The sequence below is a fragment of the Pocillopora damicornis genome, chromosome 6 (genome assembly GCF_964200805.1).
Source record: "Pocillopora damicornis chromosome 6, jaPocDami1.2, whole genome shotgun sequence".
Lineage (NCBI taxonomy): Eukaryota > Metazoa > Cnidaria > Anthozoa > Scleractinia > Pocilloporidae > Pocillopora > Pocillopora damicornis.
Genome location: NC_142675.1, coordinates 18,457,501 through 18,479,735, shown reverse-complemented (window position 1 = coordinate 18,479,735; position 22,235 = coordinate 18,457,501). Strand labels below are relative to the sequence as shown.

The 22,235-nt window shown below is 37.9% G+C and overlaps 4 protein-coding genes and 1 long non-coding RNA gene across 6 annotated transcripts in view; 3 read left to right on the top strand and 2 right to left on the bottom strand.

Annotated features, from left to right (window-relative positions):
- Positions 1–316: 316 nt before the first annotated feature.
- Positions 317–1,548, bottom strand: LOC149044298 (uncharacterized). Its single transcript, XR_016188056.1, has 2 exons — positions 1,450–1,548; positions 317–723 (listed from the first exon to the last, which is right to left on the bottom strand). It is a non-coding gene; the product is annotated as an uncharacterized LOC149044298 (long non-coding RNA).
- Positions 1,549–5,439: 3,891 nt separating this feature from the next.
- On the top strand, positions 5,440–7,504 carry LOC149044297 (adenosine receptor A3-like). Its single transcript, XM_089210976.1, has one exon. The coding sequence runs from the start codon at positions 5,910–5,912 to the stop codon at positions 6,837–6,839; it is 930 nt and encodes a 309-aa protein (XP_089067102.1). The 5' UTR covers positions 5,440–5,909; the 3' UTR covers positions 6,840–7,504.
- A 2,706-nt stretch (positions 7,505–10,210) lies between these two features.
- LOC149044296 (melanocortin receptor 5-like) lies at positions 10,211–11,904 on the top strand. Its single transcript, XM_089210779.1, has one exon. The coding sequence runs from the start codon at positions 10,477–10,479 to the stop codon at positions 11,404–11,406; it is 930 nt and encodes a 309-aa protein (XP_089066905.1). The 5' UTR covers positions 10,211–10,476; the 3' UTR covers positions 11,407–11,904.
- A 3,113-nt stretch (positions 11,905–15,017) lies between these two features.
- Positions 15,018–19,447, top strand: LOC113681988 (uncharacterized). Of its 2 annotated transcripts, none has more exons than XM_089210968.1 (7): positions 15,018–15,127; positions 16,035–16,121; positions 16,483–16,792; positions 16,983–17,261; positions 17,731–17,870; positions 18,689–18,929; positions 19,082–19,447. In XM_089210968.1, exons 2-7 carry the CDS (start codon positions 16,098–16,100, stop codon positions 19,222–19,224), a joined length of 1,137 nt encoding a protein of 378 aa, XP_089067094.1. In that variant the 5' UTR covers positions 15,018–15,127; positions 16,035–16,097; the 3' UTR covers positions 19,225–19,447. The 2 variants fall into 2 exon arrangements, with proteins under 2 accessions (XP_089067094.1, XP_089067095.1); XM_089210969.1 differs by having other exon boundaries at positions 15,055–15,324.
- Positions 19,448–20,794: 1,347 nt separating this feature from the next.
- Positions 20,795–22,235, bottom strand: part of LOC113681940 (sialin) — a 10,282-nt gene continuing 8,841 nt past the window's right edge. Inside the window, 2 exon segments of the mRNA XM_089210975.1 lie at positions 20,795–21,010; positions 21,320–21,558. Coding sequence (XP_089067101.1) covers positions 20,858–21,010; positions 21,320–21,558 — 392 coding nt within the window. The 3' untranslated portion in view covers positions 20,795–20,857.

The window sequence follows — 22,235 nt, the reverse complement described above, 5'->3', positions numbered from 1 at the left end:
TAGTAATGGCATTACTTTGTTGTCTTTGTAAGAAGTGCTCGGTCAAAATTCTAGCCAGTCCTTGAAATAATGAATATTTCTGTGATGCGTTTGATAACTGTTGACTTTCATGTCAATATCACGGACTCTATCTTACACTCTGGTCACGGGAAAAAGCGGTTGAAAATTGCAATTTTTTCTCTCCTTTCCTTAAAAACGCTGCTTTGGTACAAATTAAAATCCGAATTATTCAATACTAAACACATCCATAGGGTGAGATGACATCCATTTCGCCTAAAAAAAGCTCTTTTTTCATAAAAAAATAAAAATGCCAACCTTTTGCAGTAAACTTCTTTTATTTGACTCATCTCTAATGACTAAAGTGCTGAGCTGAATTGACAAAATCTTATTTTGCTAACTTTTCATCAATCAAAAGATAACATTAAGGCCAAAAACTAAAAAAACAAATGAACAAAAGAAAAGATCTGGTAGGAAATGCAAGCGAAGAGCCAGGTCAGATTGGTCATCTCATTTCTTGCGGAGGCTCTGCATTCGGTCGTTCATGAAGAAACCCATGGCTTCTGGACTTTCATACCACTTGCCTGGCTCCAGTGGCGCTTGCAAGCCCTGATAGTTGGTTTTGTTGTAGGCTGCAAACCTCTCGTTCTTGGATAGCACGATGATAGAGGAGACTCCCCCAGTTGGGAAAAAGGGGTTCAGATCTGCGCCACTTTCTTTAAACCACTGCACGAAATTGTGGAAAGAATAGAACCCAGATAAAGGAGAAACATCTTTCAAAAGAAATAATTTTGTACTAGCATCTAACCTCTAAGACACTAAGAAAAAGAATAAGCTCGTTTGCAGGAGTGTCTTTTGAGAAAAGTTTTAAATCTGGTTAAACTCCTCATTTGACATGAATTTTCGAAATCCACTAAATATTCTTCCAGGAACTGCGAAGGGAGATCTGGCACGAACCAGAGCTATGACGAAGGGAAAGACAGGGGTATGTGGACAAAATAATCAATTATACTCTTAGGACAATCGGATCGCTTTTCAATACCTCTTGCGCCCTTAGATCAAGTGTCTGCATGATGTATAGATGATCTGTTTGTGATTCCTTATGAATATGAATCCATGTGGAAACAAGCTATCTTATTGGCCTCCGTCTAAGTGACTTTGAAGATTATTTATCGGAAATAATCTACTTTTTAGAAAAATGATTCGAGGCCACTCAGGTTCACTCACGGCCAATTTCCAACCAAAATGACTAAAAATCCTTGTTCAAAATTAAGAAAATGAAAAAAACCATCATGTTCTATGATGCCACACTATCCTATAATCCATTTAGAACTGATTGCTACTTACTGCTGATTTTTTGTTGTCTTACGAGAATTGTAAGACAGAGCAGAGCGTTTTTTACAGAGAGCGTGAGCTGCTGATTATTGAAAGCTTATGTACTATTTTGCGTACCTTGTTGGTTCCACCGTAGAAGCTATACTCGAACAGAATGACTCCTTCTTCCTTGTCCGGAAGGAGGAGCATGGAGCCATGGAAATAACAAAACAGATGTAAAGGAATTTACTACTGATTACTTCGGACTGATTACTTCGCATTAAAGCCCGTTTTTGCACAGACGAGGCTTTAAGGTTAAAATTCCATCAATAAAAGCAATGGAAATCTCGAGAAATGAGCGGTCGAAGAAGGCAAGAATTTTCAAATCGCCAAAAGGGCTCTTCCGAATAGGGCCGATGTAATTTTGAGAAGATTTGGCCTACCAGCAGGTAGTATTTAAAACAAGACTGAGGCATTTTTTGTGTGTTTCTGATTTCCAGCTACATCTTTCGGGAGATTTTTCCCAACCTTTTGTTTTCCAAGCTTGTTTTATGGGAAGACCACTTCTTCTCGACGTCTTACGAAACTGCAAAAGACAACTTTGGGAGTATCTATGAGATTCCTTTTATAGCATTTCATAGATCAGAACTGCGCATGTCACAGAGAAGTAAAAAAACTTAATTAGGCCCCTAAGACATAATCAAAAGAGCTTAAAAAAAAAAGATTGACACGCTTTGGCGCTTCACGAGGAGGTAGTCCTCAAAGACCAATCCTCAACAAGATGTTGCTCGATAGTTTAACAGCAAAATTTTTTCAATTTTGAGAAGATTAAAAACGCTTGCGAGTTTCACCTCTTTGCATACCTTTAAATAGACTATATCAGCTTGACTCTTTTGTGGTTTCACGGTAGCATTCCAGATCGTACTCTCTTGTGTTTTTTTAACATTTTTAAAAAAGATGTGTCCACGCCCTAACAATATTTCACAATAGAAATTGATCGGTTGTTTTAGGTGTATTTTTAGCATGCGATGGATGCTTTAGTCTAAATGTAAACAAGAAGTGAAACAACCCGATATGTTCACCACTCTCACTAAGAATCCTTGAACAAAAAAGAAGAACACTTCTGAATATACGATGCTGCTTAATGTTTTAACGGCAAAATTCGATTTAGAAAAGACAGATCACGCACACGCCTTTCAAATCCTAGATTGATTGTTTTGTGGTTTCACGATAGCATTTCAGCGCGTCCCAGCGTCACACCTTATCTAGTGACATTTCGCAAGAGCCATTTAGCAATGTGGTTAATTTCAAAAGAATTACTTCTCAGACGTTTTCTCATTACCAGGGTGAAACTAGAATGACAAATTGTTTTGAGACATGCTTTGTTGCTTCATGTGTATTTTAAGCATGCAATGGATACTTCAGTCTGAATGCAGGCAAGAAATGGACATCCCGTACGTTCACCGCTCCCACTTAGAATCATAGAATAAAAAAGTGTCTGACAACTGGCGATTAAAAAAATATTCCTCAAACAGTAATTCTAAATACAGAATGGCTCGATTACGCGGATAAGTGATAAACGTGACCCTGTCTAAATCAAAATGTATCCCCCTTAGGATACAAGCTTGAAATTCTGTCTAAATACAGTGTAGTACATGTAGTATGTATTCCAAGCGGCTTACATTCATTAAATTTGATCAATGTTCAGATTTTGCACGTGATCAAAACGTGGCTATACTCTTTTCTCTAAAACTCGAGGCGATTCTAGACTCTGAACACTCTAAACAGCTCAAAGCTAAAAATCAGCGCCTTTATACTTTATCGAGTACAAATGTCGCGATTAAGTTTTTTAACCACTAAAAATGATCTTAAAGTTGGTTCCCCAAAGCATTTACGTATCACACATACATTTTCGGTACATTGAGACTCGCGGGAAAAAACAAACCTAACTGATTCCCGTCGAGAGCACACAACAAATAGCATTCAACGACAAACAAGCTTTCTTTGGCCCCAGGGGATCTTACGAAAACTTTTTAGCGTTTTAAAGAAGTGTATCAACAAATTTGACTGCCTACTTTATGAAATGTTTTTAATTCAAGAAGTGGGACTTGCTCTAATTGTACAGTCGGACTCAATTCGTGCAAAGGTTTCTAGTTAGGTTTTTAGGGTTTTAAGAATTATTTTTACTTTGGTTTTTAATTAGCTTCTAATTATCTCTTCTCTTTGTATGTTCGTATTGTCCGTTTACACTTCCAAAACATTTTTATACTTCTTAGACGCATATATGTGTATTTCACCTGACAATCTTACTATTCACTAGAAAATGACCGAAGTTTGGTCGAAACGTCGTGTTTTACCGTTCGTTTTTATTGTCAAAAATACAAATGAACTCAATTTTACCTTGAAAAAAGCAAAACAGTGAAGTCGACAGCACGCTAGATATTCCTTAACGCAAATTAGTACCACAGTGAATGTGTTTTTCATACACTCATCATCTATCGGTTGAATATGTAATTCAGCAATTACTTTACGAATTGAATTTGTAACTTTTTAATTTTAAAAATATGTTTGGTTCTGATTGTGCTGCTCTTCTATCTTGACTTCTGAGTGCTCGTTTACATATTGTAGTGTAATTGATAGGTGTGGAAAATTGGGGAAGTAAGACAAACAGTACAACAGACAACCAGAGAAGTACTTTGCTGTCGGTAGCGTTACCTCCTCCTTGGTTTGGTCTTTTAAGACTTTCATTAAGTCACGATTGTTATGTTAGTAGGGAGCGCTCGTCAAAAATGTCATTGATTAAGCAGAAGAAATAAGAAGTTCAGTAGAATCGTTGTACGTCGAGCTTTTTCCAGTAATCTTTTCAAAGAGTAAACGCTAGTGAGGGAGTTCTGAAGTACATGTTGCTGATGAAGGTAGAATTGAAGAACTGTGCGGCGAGTTTTGATAATTCCTTAGCATACGTCCATTGATTTTCGACCACCACTTATAAATTGTTTTGTTCACTTCGGTATTAAGATGTAACCGTTGTGATGAAAGGAGAATTTGCGGGACAATTGCCCCAGAGCATTGCAAAATTACCTGCCGTTTACATGAGAGCTTTCTTGATACAAAAACAATTTTATTGTCTCACTAACCAGACGCAGGAAGTAAGAGAACTAGATCATAGGGTCTCTAGGCTAACTTTTCCTCGTTATTGTTTAGTAATGTCTTCAATAAAGGGAGAATATTTCAATTTAATAAGGGGGCACTCAAACAGTAATATGGCCGATGTCTATTTGTTTGTCAACGAAATTACCTTTTAGTGCTAATTTATACTAAAACTGAAATTCTTTGAGATTAAAAACTTGTCGTAGCCCACCCAAACGCTTTAGTAGTTTCATCAGCTGCAGTCGCCATTCGGAGAAATTGATAAGTTATTGGTTTGTCTATCAGCAATTTTCCCGTCTAAAAAGAAAACAATGGATAAATAGTATGTATATATATATATATATATATTTTTTTTTTTTTCTTTTCTCATCAAAAAGAGTAGACATATTTATTTGATATAAATTTTCAAATTTGAAAAAGATTTTAAAAACAGGTATTTACATATATGTATAACGTCGAAAGAAACGTAATCATGTAAACGAGGCATAATACAAGTCCAAATCTGTCCTGGCAAGCGGGTGTCTTCTTAACAACTTATTCGTTCCTCCGTGTGCGATAAAAAGCACGTGGCAGTTTTAGAGAGTTTGAAATATGGGTCAGGGTTGGTAAAGACGAAGCCTCTCTAAGAACAATTGTAAATTTTTTTTATCGATTATTGATAAGCTTTGAGCGCCCATCCCTTCATTTTCCATCTCGATTAATAAATTATCCCGTTTAACTTATTATTAGGAACTAATGGTAATCACCAAAGAAGAGTCGCTAATTGCCTTAGAGAATCGCAGGAACAAATATTGAATAACTTTCCTTTTACAGTTACAGGAAATGGTTTAATGGCGTGATAACTTGATCCTGTTACTATTTTGTTTTTTGTTCTAGTCGGATACGAAACGGAGAGAAAGAAAGCTACAAAGCACAATTTGATACACAGTTAATTTCAAATATTTTGAAACAAGTTTGTATGTGTGGCCGTACATTAATTTTGAATAGTTATGTAGTCTACGTAATACATTAGGTGATTGTCACGAATTCAGTTTTTCTCATAGAATAATTGACATCGCCAGCTTGAGCTTTTGCACTTTTAGCTTTCCGTAGCTGATAATGATTCAAGTCTTAACTTCACACGAAAGATATGGACCCTTGACTAGCATCCTATTATAATGGGATTTGATTCTGGTAAAAAGCGGCTCTTTGCCGCACTGTATATAGAAACACCGAAATAACAGATGTTTCTGTATGTGCCTTTAATTGCTTTTTCATAAAAGAGGCACCCAAAGATTCCCGGGAAAAATAAAATTTTTTGACCCAATAGAAAATTTCCTAATGCATTTTGAATGAGTAAGTCTTTATGCGACTGTTAGTTAGGAAGTTAGGCTTCAGTAATCCTTGCTGCCATTTTCCGTTGCAGGAACAGAAACCTACAAGAAAAGGGACACGCCGAAGACAGAATTATGTCGACAACAAATTTCAGTAGCGGTAGAAGTCGCACGGAATCATTTAAAGAACTGCTATGCTCTCCCTCTTTGGTGGGTGGGCTTCAACAACAACTATCAATTTGCTTCGTAGCGGTTGACATTCTCTTCTCCATTACAGCATTTGCTGGAAATTCTCTTATCCTTGTTGCCCTTCACAAGAAATCTTGCCTACATCCGCAGTCAAAACTCCTGTATCGTTGTCTGGCAACCACTGATCTGTTGGTTGGTCTTGTTGCTCAGCCTCTCGATGCTCTATGTTGGATATCCGTGGTTCAGGAACACTGGAGCCTTTGTCGATACGCAAGGGACGCAGCCAGGACCACAGGCCGTGTATTGAGTTTAGTTTCTTTGATGACGATGACCGCCATAAGCGTGGACAGACTTCTAGCCCTGATGTTGGGACTGAGATACAAACAAATTGTCACTTTGAAGCGCACGTATATTATTGTAACTACCTTTTGGGTTTTTACCCTTGTCGCCTCTTTAAGTGGATTTTTTTATCACCGTATAATCTTTATGTACAGCTCCCTAGTTATATCATTTTGCCTGGTAATATCATTCGCATCGTACACAAAGATTTTTTACACTCTCAGGTATCACCAAGCACAAGTACGAGATCAACAGCAGCTGAGCCAAACAAATGCACTGAACTTGGCGCGATTCAGAAAGGCAGTGTACAGTGCACTGTGGGCGCAGTTAGCATTAGCTGTTTGTTATGCACCAATATGTATAGTGAATATTGTGATCGCTCATACCAAAAAATATTCATTTCTCCTAGTCGTCTTATGTAAAGTAGCAGTTATTATACTTTGCTTCAACTCGACGTTAAACCCGTTCCTATACTGCTGGAAGATTAGTGAAGTGAGACAAGCAGTGAAGCAGACAATTAGAGAAGCACTTTGCTGAGTTAGGAGTCTTCGAGTTGTTCCTCAGACTTTGAAAGCAGACTTATTGAGTCACGATTATTATTGGAGAGCAGTCGTTAAATACCTTATTGGATAAAAGTGAAGTGGCTCAATAGAATAGTTGCACAGGCTGTTCTCGATAGTCTTTATATCTCTGAGAACAATTTAGAGACAGACTAGGTAAGCCTAGCTATGTGTTTTCAAAAATATGGTTTCTTGCCGCTATGCTAAAATACAAGATGTCATAATTGAAGAAAAGATATGCAAACATTTTACTTTCATGTTTTCTCCTCTTAGCAGTATGAAGGTATCAGATAAAACTTCGAAGAGTAGTTTAGGAGATGTGTTTGAGGCCGATGTTGTGTGTTTCGAGAAAACTATTTCGACTCATTTTTCCTGTAATTAAAAGAAAGCGCTTGACGTTGATGTTGACGCCATATTGCCAAAAGAGACAGTCCATTTAATACCATACCATCTAATTATCGGCCTAAAAACGACATGTTTATTTCACCCATTAAAGAAGTGATAAAATAGATCTTTTAAGACTTATGAGTCTCATATCGTATTGTAAAACAAAAAATATAGCCCATGTCTTTGTGTTTGTCAAGGAAATTCCCTTTCAATGCTAATTTGAAATTAAACTGAAACGTTATCTAGTTAAATCAACAGCTGGTTGCGACAAACATCTTTTTGTTTGATTAGTTTTAAAGCTACCGTCGCTGTACTGAAAAGAAAATTCCCTGGGAAAGAACTCTTTCTAAAGGAAGGATTGACGCATCTCTTAGCAATGAATTAATTAATTCATCTAGTTTTTCTGTCAGCTAATCCTCCGTCGGTAAATGAAATGACTGATTTGAAGCCGATCTAAAATGTTGAATCGATAAAGAGTAATTATTCTGCAAAAACAAAATTTGCTTTGACCCCAAACTTAAACGAGGCGGCGTGTCTGTGATGGTTAACTGGTTTCTCCTAATCTTTAACAGAGTATTTTTAACGATTGTTTCGTGCGTCTGTGTGCGGTTATTAATATACGATGCACGCAGGAAGTTTGGAGAGCTTGAAAGATACGCTGGAGTTGCTTAATTGACACGCAATCAAGAATGATTTTAGGTTCATAAATAATAAATGCTGTTAATGTCAGTTTAACAAGGTACAGTTTTTGACTCGACTTCATCTCGGGAATTATTCAACAATATTTACTTCATCTTTGGCAAATAATTCTTGAATTTTTTTATCGATTGTCGATAGTTTTTAAGTATACATTCCTTCAATTTCCCTCTCGATCAACAGATTATCATGTTCACTTTAGCATAGCCATGTAACTCGGGTTATCGGAGAAGAAAGGCGAATCGCACAGGGGAATTACAACATGAAGAAATTCAGACACCTGCCGTATACATAAAAGCTTGCTTGGTATCCGACTGATTTTTCTCCTCATTTCGCGGACAAGAAGCAGGCAGAGAAAAATTTCATAACTAAGGTATAATAGGCTAACTTTGGCTTATAATTTTTCCAGGACAATCACGGCAAAATTGATGGTGAAAGGAGGAGAACAAAATGAAAATTTAAAAGAAACAGCAAAAAAAATTGTTTAAACACGTAATTTCTTGCTTTTCTTTTGTTTTGTTTCTTGTTTTGTCGGAAACGTAACAGAGATAAAAGAGCCACAAAATGTTACCAATCACACAGTCAAATGTAACTATCTTAAAATAAGTTTGCATCTGTGGCCTTACATCCTCAAACTTATTCAATTCGCATTGAAGCCTTAATATTGAGTGCCTTCTAAACTAAATAAAGCGGGATTGTTTGTTGCAATATGAAATAATTTTAAAGATGTCTTTGAATAGTTGCCTCCTATTCCTATTTCATACGTGATGTACATGACAAGTTAAGCACAAAAAAAGGCTTTTTTTGACACAGCGAACAATTTTTTGACGTATTACAAACGTGTAAACGGTAGTGTAAATGTAGTGAGGAGGTTTTTATTTGAGATGTTACGTAGGAAATAGGGTTTCAGGGATCGTTCTTGTGCAATTGGCGTTAACTAAAGAAAAATATTTTTCTGGATGCTATCACAGATTAACTCATGACAAGAATATTGTCAACTTTTGAAATATTTGATAAATCCAGTTTAATGCTGGTCTGTGTTTTCTTCAATTTTTATTGATCCTATGTCTACCAACCCGAGTGATTAACTGTTCCTAACTTTCGCTTCTTTTTCCTTGAACTCGTTCCATGACGCTTTTTAGGAATTCAGAATTCACCACAAACAGGGATAATCTTTGCACTTAATTACCGGCCCAAAAGAATGACAGTATATTTAAATATACCGCTTAAACCGCTTATGCTGTCATTCAAAAACTGACAAAAGAGAGTTTCCTTATCAAATCGTCAAACAGAAATATTACTGACCCATGTCTGTGTGCTTGCCAAAGGAATTAACTTTAAAAGAAGAAAAATTGTAGATCGAAAATCACAAATGTAAAGTTGGAATAAAAATTGGCATCAAACGAAAAGAAATTATTGTTTTGGTACCCGATGGAACCCTGGGATTAAAACGATACCGAGCGCGTAGTGCCGGCATCATGGCTGGTGCAAAACAATGGTTTTTCCGCCTCCTTTATTTTTAGTTAACGCCTATTTTTCTTATCTTAATGACCAAAGGGATGAAGAAAGGAAATTACATCATAGGGAGAAATAGGCAAAATAGGCCAAACAGTTTTTGTTAAAAAAAAATACCATTATAACTTTCCTGACGAAAGGAAAAAAGGCTGGTAGAGAACGATTTTAAAAAATTGTTTGGCGCGCGGCATAACATCTTGTTACGGTTTTGTTTTTAATATAAGTCCGGAGACACAAAACAAAACAGATAGAAAAAAGCACGTTTTTACAAATCGACCCAAACATTTAGAAATACGTTTGCATCTGTGACCAAAATTTAAATTTGAATTGTTTGATGTATTCGCAGATTGTCTCCAATCCAATTTTTCTAAGACCAGGTAAAATCGCCAGCTTGAAATTTTTATTTCCAATTCTTCATGGCTACTAATGATACAAGTCTGAACTTCACACAAATGATTTGGACACCAGGTTAGTACTATATCAGTGAAAGTTGATCCAGGTAAAAGGAGATTGTTCGTCGTTCTTTTAAAAGAATAATACTACAGATGTCTCTCCATTTTCTACTTATTGCCATTTTATACCTGAGGCACTTCAAAGGTTCAATAATTGGACACAACAGACAATTTTCTGACGTATTTTAAATGAGTTAACGTTGATGAGGTATTAGTCCATGTGTATGAATATTATTAACTGATGTATGAGGTGTCATTGATCTTGGCTGGTTGTCGGCTGTTTAGACGACATATAACTCATTGCAATTTTAGATAGCCTACAACAAATTTCATAAGAATTGGAACACAGACGAAAACAATGGAAGAACTCCTATGCTCTCTCTCTTTAGCGTGGGGCATCAATCAGCATCAGTTTCATGCCTGAGGCATCCCACGGCTACAAATTTCTGACGCATTTTAAATGATTGAAAGCTAGTGAGGAAGTCTTAATTTTTTCTTTAAAGGAAGGTTTCAGTTAGACGAAATATTCCTCGTTGCAAGAACAGAGGAAACGAATGCAGAATTATGTCGACAACAAATTTCACCAGAGGTGAAACACTGCCGAAAACATCTAAAATGCTATGCTCCCCCTCTTTGGTGGGTGGGCTTCAACCAGCATCTTTCGCATCAGTCAACATTCTCCTCTCCATCACAACATTTCTTGGCAATTCTCTTATCCTTGTTGCCCTTCACAAGGAATCTGCCCTCCATGCGCCGTCCAAACTCTTGTATCGTTGTCTCGCAACAACTGATCTGTTGGTTGGTCTTATTGCTCAGCCTCTCCATGTTACCTACTGGATGTCCATGGCTCACGAACACTGGACTCTTTGTTATTACGCAGCGAGAGCAGCCTTCATCACAAGCTCAGCATTATGTGGAGTTTCTTTGTTGACGATGGCGGCAATAAGCGTGGACAGACTTCTCGCCCTGTTGGCAGGGCTGAGATACAAAGAGATTGTAACTTTGAAGAGTGTTTGTATCATTATAGCTAACTTTTGGGTTTTATGTCTTGTCGCCTCTTTATGCACCATTTTCGAAAGGCGTTTAATCGTTTTGTATGCCCAGATATTGATATCACTTTCACTGCTTATTTCAATCGCCTCGTACACAAAGATATTTCGCACTCTTAGAAATCATCAGGCACAAGATCATGTTCAACAACAGCCGAACCATCCAAGTGCACTGAACATGGCGCGATACAGAAAAGCAGTGTACAGTGCTCTGTGGGTACAGTCAGTATTAGTTGTTTGTTACACACCATACCTTATTATAACAATTGTATTCACTGATAGTACAACATATTCATCACAATTAGGCGTCCCATATGCAATGGCAGTTATCTTAGTTTACTTTAACTCGACGTTAAACCCTTTTCTCTATTGCTGGAAGATTACTGAAGTGAGACGAGCAATGAAGCAGATAATCCGACAAGCACTTTGCTGTCCATGGAGTTAGACCATCCTCGAGTTAAACACCATCGCATAAGTACTTTTAGCGCAAAGCTGACCGATAGAGAACGCTCGTCGCTTAAATTTTTACTCTAGGTCTGTCGATGGTATTATTTGCTAGTCACGTAAAACAAAATAAAGGAAAGGTAATGGAAACACAAACCAAAACTTTTAAAAAGTATTTTACATGCCACCAAACTTTACTTTGCATGCATCAATTATTAATTAAAGGAAAGATGTACTTGCACATGAGAATATATAATCTCTTATAATCTCTTGACGTAACTTATACTCTTATGAATGTTCGTATAAGAAAGCGAAAGAAATAATGGCTTTATCCACTTGTTTGGTAGATGAGTTGCATCAACCAACAATTTTTTTTCTCTGTGGTGTACACTCTCCTCTCCATCACAGCATCTCCTGGCACCTCGCTTCTCCTTGCTATAAACAGTTGTAAACTTAGCAGGTAATTTAGTGTTAACAACTGGGTTGAAAACGTAAATTAGCCACCGTAAAGGGTAAAAAAGCTTACGTTTCGAGCGTTAGCCCTTCGTCAATCGCTCTGACGAAGGGCTAACGCTCGAAACGTCAGCTTTTTTACCCTTTACGGTGGCTAATTTACGTTTTCAACCCAGTTGTTAACACTAAATTACCTGCTATACTCTCCCACCGACGCAGCACCACAGTTTCTTTAGAAACTTACCCCTTTATTCAGTTGTAAACTTAATTTTGTTTTGTCATCAGAAAAATATCCATATTGCTTATGAATGTTTTAAAATGTAATTGATAATGATGTAATAAAACAAACATTGTGTAAGTGGGTGCATGGATTTAAATCAAAACTTTCCTTTTCTTATTGTATTATTTTCAAAACCTTTAATTTTCCGAGATTAAACGTTATACTCCATCTTTTCCGCTCAGCTAAAGGTGAATTTCTACGTACTGAGAAGACGGCGTTTAAAATAATTGTGAAATGCTAATGGTATCAAAGATGTCTGTCTGTACGTTTGACTCTTAAAGCTAATTTGTTCCTATTTTGGTGATTTTTCTTAATGAACTTTCATTGGTAGGGAGCTAATCAAGTGTCTATATCATCTGTATGAAATTTAATACTTCAATCATTATCAGCCTTGACAAACTGAAATTACGAAGATCAAGCTGGCAACTTTGAATGATGTAAGAAAAAATTGGACTCGTAACATCTCTGAATGCATGAGATGAGAGCATGTGTAACCTGGTATTAACGTCCGAAGCCTACCACGCCGTTGAATCATGTAAAAGACTATCGTCATTTGCTCGATTGTTTAATGTGTGGGTATTTAAATTTAACGCTGCGTGAATGAGATTTTCTTCCTGATGTGCACAAAAGGTTCATATTCTCCTTCCTCTAGCGTGTGATTTACACCTGGTAATAACGTCCGAAGCCTCGCGCGTCGTTAATTCATGTAGTTTTACGGGTATCTTTCTCTTGCCGTATTTCAATTCAACGAAAGGAGTTAAAAAAAAACAATGGCGAGAGGAAATAGTCGCACACGCTCGTCAATTTCTCCCATTCGACTCGACTGTTCAATCCGAGTATATTTAAATTTCGCGCTTCGTAAGCAAGAAAGACTGAATAATCTCCTCCCACAATTTTGTTGTGTTTACACAAACCGACATCTAATTGATACCTATTCATCCTTTTGTGTGATAGCAGGAGGTGAGATTTTTTCGCATAGTCATGTTCTGCTAGTTTCTTTCTTTTTTTTTTTTGCTCAACAGGTTACGTGTATTCAATCACATCACTGACACTGTCAGATTCATCTACCAAATTTTAGGCCAATCGAATTTATCCTATTTTCTTAGTTTGCATAAAGCGCTGCGCAATCGCCTCCCATAATTTGCTTACCGTAGCGTAAATGCATAAGCCCAGCAAAAACTTAACACGCGAAAAAAATTACACCCCTTGATTCGTTAAATGCCGTCTCGCTTGATTGAGAACAAACATAAAGTCCAAACGTCCGCTTTCTACAAAGGGAATATTTGGGAAAACTGCTGATAGCTTTATAATTTTAATAAAGACTGTTAGAATCCGTCGTAAAACTATGTAAGCTCAAGCAAGACCTGCTTTTTTTTTCTCCGAAAGAGAATATAGAACAAACCAAAAACAAAAAATTTGCAACTTCTCCATTGTGAGACTTGCGAGTAAAATATCACTCTCGTCTTGCCGTGCGTTTGACTGAAAACGAGAATAACTCAAAATAGATGTTCTTTCAAAAACTAGAGATAATTTCCTCGATCAGTACATCTTGTGTCATCAACATCGTTGCAAGAATTCTGTGCTTTTGTAAAACAGGAATCCTCTTCTTAGGTAGACTTGTTGGTTCCAGAAAGTAAGCGCTTCGTTAGAAAACAGCCGTCCGCCAGCACCTGCTCTCTGCGAAAATTTGGAGAAGCTGTTGACAGCTCCTTACTTTTAACAAAGATTGTTAAAATCCGCTGTAAAACTCTGATAGTTTTTAATGAGAGAGACTTACTTTTAAGCAGGACCTGCTTTTTTTTGCAAAAGATAAATAAAAAAAAAACTCGCGCCTTCTTCATTGTGAGATTTGTGAGAGAAAAAATATCACACCCTCATCTTGCCACGCGTTTGATTGAAAACGAAAATAATTCTAATAATTCTCACAAAAACTAGAAATCATTGCTTTGATCAGTATATCTTGTATCATCAACATAGTTACACGAATTCGATTGTATTTAACACCAGTATTAAGACCAAAAAATATATTTGTACGTTGAAAACACTGACTGGTAAAAACCAGGCGAATTGACTTACATATAGAGAGTGGTGGTTAAAATGAGTCACTGCAATAGGGATAAATTTAATTATTTTTGAATTTGCGAACCTTTGGCTCGATGCGCTAAACGAGGGTCAAGTCTACCCCTGGGTAAAACGATGGAGATTGATTTTACTAGTGCATATTTACACTACCCACTCCCCCAGTGCAGCAAAATTATCACTCCGATAATTTTCTCGATCAGTTACGAGCTTTTCCGCCTCCCTTCGGCCAAAGTCCCTCAGGACTACCAATTACTCAGGACTTTTGTTTGGAAAGTTGACCCGGAACAATGGGCCATTTCTTTATACGAGGAGAAAGATGTATTCTGAAAACAAAGAACGAAATAAACTAAAGAGGATTGAATGAGGAAAAAAAATAATAAAAGAAAACATCTCTAATCGCAAATCAAGTGCAGGTGTCGAGGAAATATCACCTGGTTACACATATAGATAAAAAAAAATATGTGTAAAGAAACCCGCAATTGTTGAATTTCAGACTCTCTTTGTAATTTGCTACACTTCGTCACAATGAACTGTTTATAAGCCTCAAAGCAACACAAAATTTTGTATTATTGTAAGGAATGAATTTTTGTTAGTAGTTGAAAGGCGCGGGTGTATTTGAGAACTGAAAAGGTATTTTTAAACACATATCACAACTTATCAAATTCTAATTCCTCATTAAAGCTGTTAATAAAAGCAAAGGCTGCCAGCACTGAAAAGAATGGCAAAAGTTCGACGGTACACTATGTCACCTTTTGCCAAAGTTCATCGATGACGTAAAGCTACTGTCACGTAACAGTAGCCGTAACGCATAATAAAGTATTGATGAGCGTTATTTTATTTCCAATGTTCATGAAAATTTCAACGGTCTAGGAAAAGAACACGACTGATCGCTTCAAGAGGAAAACAGGTAAAGGGATTTAAGGAGCGGTAGTATATTTACAGAAATCCATTGAATTTTATTACTGCTAGTCGGAGAAAACTTTGCCTGTGTGAACATTAATTGATCGCGGCGGTATTGTCCAGCGTTGGACTTCGAGATGAGGAATAAATATTTTCGATTCAATTGCTGATAGAAACGTAACTTACAAGTGGATTGGCGTCTGGGTAACTGAGTCAACATTTACACTAGGGATTTTCGAGTTTCAAACTTACGCGACATCAAATAGTAAATTCGTTCTGATTCGAGCTCAAGGAATATTTGAAGAAACGATGTGATCTTTTGTTATCATTTGTCCAATATTATTCAAAACAAGATCAGTCTGAAAAAATATAACGAGCTTTAGGAGGACGTAAACTGTTTTGCCTCCTCTGGCTTGATAATCTAAGTTACTATACCGAACAATTTTGAATTGTTTTGAAGAGGGTTGCTTCGTCACGCGATCTCAAGAACTGTTAGAATAAATCTGTGCTGAATTAGGAACATGGTTTTACAACATGCTTAACGATTTCGATGTGTTTTCATTCATATCTCTTGGGACCCGCCTCCGTATCATTTTCTCGGTCCTAGTTCTTTGTTTACGACCTGAGTCGTCAAGCTATGCAAATATTGGAGAAATCAAAATATTTTACATATTAGTCAGACGGTCACGTCCATGTAGTTCAAGTCTTTAGCGCTGATACAATTGAATGAATTCAATTATCAGGTATCAGTTCAATCAGCATACTGCGCTAAATTATTAACGTTCTTGAAACAAGGCGTATTCAAACTCAAGGACTAGTTAGGTGACGAAGAGAGGTGTTTTCTTAATTCTTTAGATTTTATTTCTTAATTTAATTTAATTCTTAATTTTAATTCTTTTTTTCTTATTCTTTAGATTTGGACAGCCAAAGGAAAAAACGGAAAGAAAAAGGGAGAAGAAGATTTTTCAAAGAGCGCGATGTCTGCAAGTGGTGAAAAGTTTGTGAGTTCTTTTTTATTGCATTCATGTACTAAAGCTTAAATGTGATCCCGGAAGAATTAACCCTACTCCAGGCGTGTTACTTGCATAAACCCAGGTTCTGTCAAGTAAACAGTCGATCGTGTGGTGCAATCATCCAGATGGGAGCAGTCCTAGAAAGGACATGCACTTTTGTGACAGTACGTGACGTTTCAACAAAAGGATATCCCGATCGGTCAGTTTTGCCGAGATACTTTTAGCTGTAAGACTCATGTGACCCTCATCAAGTGGGTCTATAGGCAAGTTAGACAGAAAGGAAGTTTGGTACATCAAAGCGTAAAAGAAAAACCTTATTGTTTAATATTATCTTTTATCGGTTTTGCAGTCTCCTCATAGCCACATCCCGTACGGCACAGATGGGTCTGGGTTCTACTCAGATAACACCATTGGATGTTATAACGTAATCTTAGAGTCCGCGCCTCTAGTATTGGAGAGTGTCAGATCAGTTTTAGAGAGGCCTAGGTCGGCTTTCACAATTGCAGACTACGGATGTGCAGACGGGGGTACCTCTATGCCATTGCTTTACGCATGCGTGAAAGAATTACGAAAAATTCATGGTGACGATTTGCCCATTCAAGTGATTTATGAGGATCAGCCCGTCAATGATTTCAAATCCTTGTTCCTTCGTCTGCAAGGTTAGTCTTTGAAAATTTGAAGCTTTTCTTCTATTCGCGGATGGGTTTAGTCAGTGCTTGAGTCTTCTGTGGCAGTTGACTCGCCCCTCATACTCTCCTTCGCTCCAGCGATAGGAAGGCCTGCTCTGCAGGCTTTAGAATGAAGAACCAGTACATCGCGGTCCATAATTCTCTTATCTCTTCTTTGCAGGTCTAATACCAGGCCCAAAAAGCTACGTCTCAGATTTCTCCAATGTATTCGTCACAGCGTGCGGCACAAGCTTCTACAGTCAATGTCTTCCTCCTGAGTCTCTAAATTTGATATTTTCATCCACTGCCATGCACTGGCTCCGTGAAAAACCTTGCAACGTGACAGGGGCGTTACATCACACTATGATCACCCTTCCGGAGGAGGCTGAGAAATTTAGGAATCAAGCCGCAAAGGACTGGGAAACTTTGCTACTGGCGAGAGCGAAAGAACTAGCACCAAGTATGATTATGGTGTCATACTGATAGGGAATCACGCAACATCATTTTTGATTCCTGTTAAAGGCGTTCTGTGACCCTAACTGAATGGCAACTTTCATAAGTGTCAAGGATACTATTCAGTTAAGCGCCACACTAAGCCGTAAACGGTTGGTGCATGGTACTGTTTTAAATTAAGAGGAATACAATCTCGATGTCTTCACTTTTTTTTTCCGGCCATTTACCCCTCATTATCAGCTAGTCAAACTTTCCATTCGGGCTGTTAAACTCCTACGGTATCTCAGCAATTCTGAATGACAGGGACTCTTTATAGGGACTTTCTTTCGTTTAATTCAAATTTTGCCCACTTGTAACCAAAACTCATAGCTTCAAGTGGTAGCACTTATCGTACAGTTATCTGCAATTTTCCCTTGATCCTCTCCTCATCCATGCTATCCTTAGTGGTTAACTTCAGTCTTTGAATTATTTTTCAGGTGGCAGAATGGTTCTTGTTCAGTTTGCAGTTGACGGCGAAGGACAATACCTCGGGACAACGAAGAACACACCAGCCTCCATGCATCACACAATGAGAGATTTATGGAAACTATTAGTTCACGATGGCGTCATAACACAGGTCAGAACAAAAGTGCCTCTTTCCCTCCTCTCTCTTCCCCCCTCCTTCCCTTCCCCCCCCCCCCCCCCACACATACCCTCAACATAAGACATAACCTTACCCCGGAAAACACGGTGTCAAGTCTTGTCATGCTTTTATATGTTACCAAAGAAACAACCCATCCTAACACTGACTGATTATTACAATGGGTGTCGTCAGGCTATGCTGGCGTAGGGAGCATTGATGACGCAAATTAATGTCCTCCTTCGCCCCGTCAGAACATACGCAACTCACTAAATGGTGACAAGCGTGGTATCACAGGGAGCCCAGGTCCTCTCGAGCGGCACAATATCTACTGGCCGCTGAAAGTGGGCCCTTTGTGTACCTACCTCGCTTTGCACTATTTACTATTTTCAGTTTCTCGGATTTCAGGGGTGCGATAGAGCTTCTATTTTTAATTGATGCAAAAACAACTGTAGTAGTATTCTTAGTTGTCACGAGAAACTGTCCGATTTTACCTCAAAGAAAGCACATTTAATTGCTGTCTTTGTGATCAAACTCCACGGAAGAGAAAGCCAAAACGGCACCTAACTTTATAATCGACGTGATTTTGTTTCCAAATTCTTAAGGACTCCTCGGTAGTTATTTCAGCCACTGTTAGGCTTTCGAGGTCAATTATTCCATCCATCGAAACAAATGGATTTTACTATGTTTGAGGAAAAAAATCATTGATTTCTTGATAAATATTACGTATTGGTGACCGAAATGCAAACGGTATTTTCGGTCTTGTAGTGAATTTTAAACACTAAGTAATTTCTATTTAATCACTTTGCAATTAGGAAGAATTCAACAAGACGACATTTGTCAACTATTACCGCACGGTAAATGAGTTTAAGAAACCATTTGAATCCGCGGACTCGCCCGTTCGAAAAGCTGGTTTGTCTCTCATCTCCATAGAAACCAAAGTGGTACCCTGCCCTTACCGAGAAAAATGGCTCAAGAACAGTGGTGATCCTAAAACGCACGCGCGTTGGTTCATTCCTACGACAAGGACTTGGAGTAATGCGACATTTACGTCTGGTAAGACGTCATTTTCATGTTGTGGTCTTAAACATATGTATCAAGAATGACTAGATTACCTCAATATCAGAGGAGGGCCTTAATTGATGGGGGGAAGTTATTGTACAGTATGGTAACTAACCTTACTGGTTTTAAAACCCACGTTCCCACAGGCCTATCTGAGTCTCGCTCTCCAGAAGAGAAGGACGCCATTGTCGATAAATTCTTCAAACTTTACGAAGATCTGGTTGCCAAGCATCCGGAAGATCATGGGATGGATTACGTTCATGCCTACATAGTTATCGCGAAAAATTGACCAACAAGTGTCCTTTCATTTAGATTAAAAATAACTAAGGCGCTCTCGCTCGATAAGTTCATATGTTCAACCGCATATTTTTGCCGTGAAGTTGTTTGTTTTCAACTTGTAGGGACTAAAAGGAAATAATTTATTTAAAACTGGTGTTCAGCTATTGTCAATGCCTATCGCACGAAATACAAATTAAGAAAAGTTCATCAAATAAATTTTTCTGTTTAGAACACTGCGTTGTGTACAAGCTATTACAGTCGATACGTTAAACGATTTGGGAAGATCCAACTGGTCATTTTATATTTGGTGGAAATAGCATGGATGTTGGTTTATATTGCTCTTTGGAGGTCAGCGACAGAATTCAATCCTTCGTATTATAAAAAGGTTGAACTGTATGAGGAGCTAGAAAAAAATTAAAAAAGTCTCCCAAAAAAATATTTTAAAAAGTTTGTTGATGAATTCGCCATGCTCACCCTGTTTAGTACCGATCCCTTGTTGCCTTATTGTTAAAGTATCAAACAAATCTTATAACATAGCGCGCCTGCTTGCCCTATATAAGTCCTACTGAGCCGCTATGAACAAAATCTTTATTTACGCACGCCTGTGCGTAAATAAGATAACGTAAGCATATTTTAGTGACACTTGAGTTCATTTGGCTCTGATTTTCTTCATTTTCCCCGTAAATTTTGAGCTTTTCATTCACAGTTATCGGTTAACTAGATCAAATGTTCTCGCTCAAACCAAAGTATAAAATGTGGCGTGTTTTTGACCAGCCAATAGGGACATTTGCTTACTTTTTTTGTGCGTTGTGAGAATTTTGCATTCTATTGCAATAAAAGGCTTCTTCGCGCAGATCCTTGTTGTCGCTCTGTTATAAAAGAATTTGCACATGCTTTTAGCTGTACGTATATCGAGTTATGGATACACTTGGGAAGTTTGGAGAGCACTCAAATAGCTAGAGTTGCTCTCGGCTGCGCCTCGAGCTACTATTACGTATTTTTCGTGCTCTCCAAACTTCCCGCGGTATCCATAACTCGATATACGCACGCTAAACATGAACAAATTCTTAAATTTTCCATGTTCGGATTAAAGTAGAGAAACCTGTAGAATACGCTAATAACAAAAAACATTTAATAAAAGAAAGCTCTGCTTTACATTTCTTTTTTAAATGTGGATCGATCATTACTTATATCCTGGGGGTTCAAGGATTGTTTGCGTTAATAACAAAAACATTTAATAAAAGAAAGCTCTGCTTTACATTTCTCTTTTAACTGTGGATCAATCATTACTTATAACCTGAGGGTTCAAGGATTGTCTGTGTTAATAACAAAAACATTTAATAAAAGAAAGCTCTGCTTTACATTCCTCTTTTAAATGTGGATCAATCATTACTTATAACCTGAGGGTTCAAGGATTGTTTGTGTTAATAACAAAAACATTTAATAAAAGAAAGCTCTGCTTTACATTTCTTTTTTAAATGTGGATCAATCATTACTTATAACCTGGGGGTTGAAGGATTGTTTGTGTTTAGATAATCTGATTCCCCATTAGGCTTTGTAACATTCTAAAGGTCCCCCCTCCCCCCCCCCCCCCCCATCCTTCCCCCAAGGCGATAACTTACGCATGGTCCAAAAAATTTAATCTATTTATCTGGATCTTCCTTTGGTAACTCATTATATCCCTCGTTAATCGCCCACGACTGTTTTTCGCCTGAGCCAAAAATGACAAAGAATGTGGCGCCAAGAACATTCATCGCTGCGATGATGAAAAAGACGATTCTCCATTCAAGGGACGTCTGTTAGAAAAATAGGAAATAGTCTGAGTGTGTTAACTTGAAGTTGACAATTTCTTCAGGCTAAACTAGGGGGGCTTAGGTCGGGTCGCGTAATTAACCCTCCCCCACCCCACCCCCTCATTGGCAATTGATTAAGAAAATTTTATTTTGACATGAACAAATCTTTCGATCCCCTCCCCCGGACGATAATGAATGGCCACTGCCTTAGTTACCTCACACAGATTTAGATATAAATATACTAAAACAAAAAGAGCACTCAAAGCCCCCTCTGCGACTAATTAAATGTATGATTTTGAATACTAAACTTACGTGGTGTTGAACAATTAATCCAGTGACGATAGGGGCTAAGATTCCAGCCGATGATGCTGCTGTGTTTGTTATGCCAAGTAAGACACTAGCGAGAGGTGAGGCAATATCGAGATGATTCACATAGAATCCACTACGAGCCAGTCCGCCGAGACCCACTCCTATTGTGATCAGTACTGCAACAGTGGTGGCATTTGAAAAATAGCCTAGTACTAAGAACGATATAGCCTCACTAAGGAAACCTAAAGTGAAAAATACACTGGTATAACTACATTGATCTATATAGGTTCACAAAAGTAAAGAGGTTGTCTTGCAAACCGCAAATGTTTGAAAATATGGGGAGGTAGAGAACAACTCATTTTTTTCTATCACTGTGAGGGGGGGGGGGGGTCGAAACTTTTTGGGATAACATGGTCCACAGGAGGAAAGGTGGGCGATCAATTGTTGCTAACCGAGTATACAGGAGGTAACCATGGAAAATTAACAGCTAATGAGGGGAAGGAACCATTGAAATACTATAGGGCCTTAGGAGGGATCAGGAAAAATTTAATGTCACACAATCAAAATCCCCCGACTTCACTCCACCCCCTCCTCCATTACTACCCATGATAAATAATGACTTGTTCCTTCTAAGTTTTTAAAGTAAAGAATTTCTCTTGCGAATTACAAATGCGCGAAAATACAAGGGGTTAAACAAACAGAAGGACAGAAGGAGATGTTAACATAAAGAGAAAATGCTATTGGTTTTAGAGTATTAAGTTAATGTCTAGAAGAGAACTTAGCGAAACGACAACGTTATTATATGGTGTGCCGGGAAGAAGACACTACAGTGATCCCTGGTAACGATCGGGGAGCTACTTGGAATATCAAGTGATCTAGCTAAGAGCATCAAAGAGATGACTCAGACAAGAGGTGACTT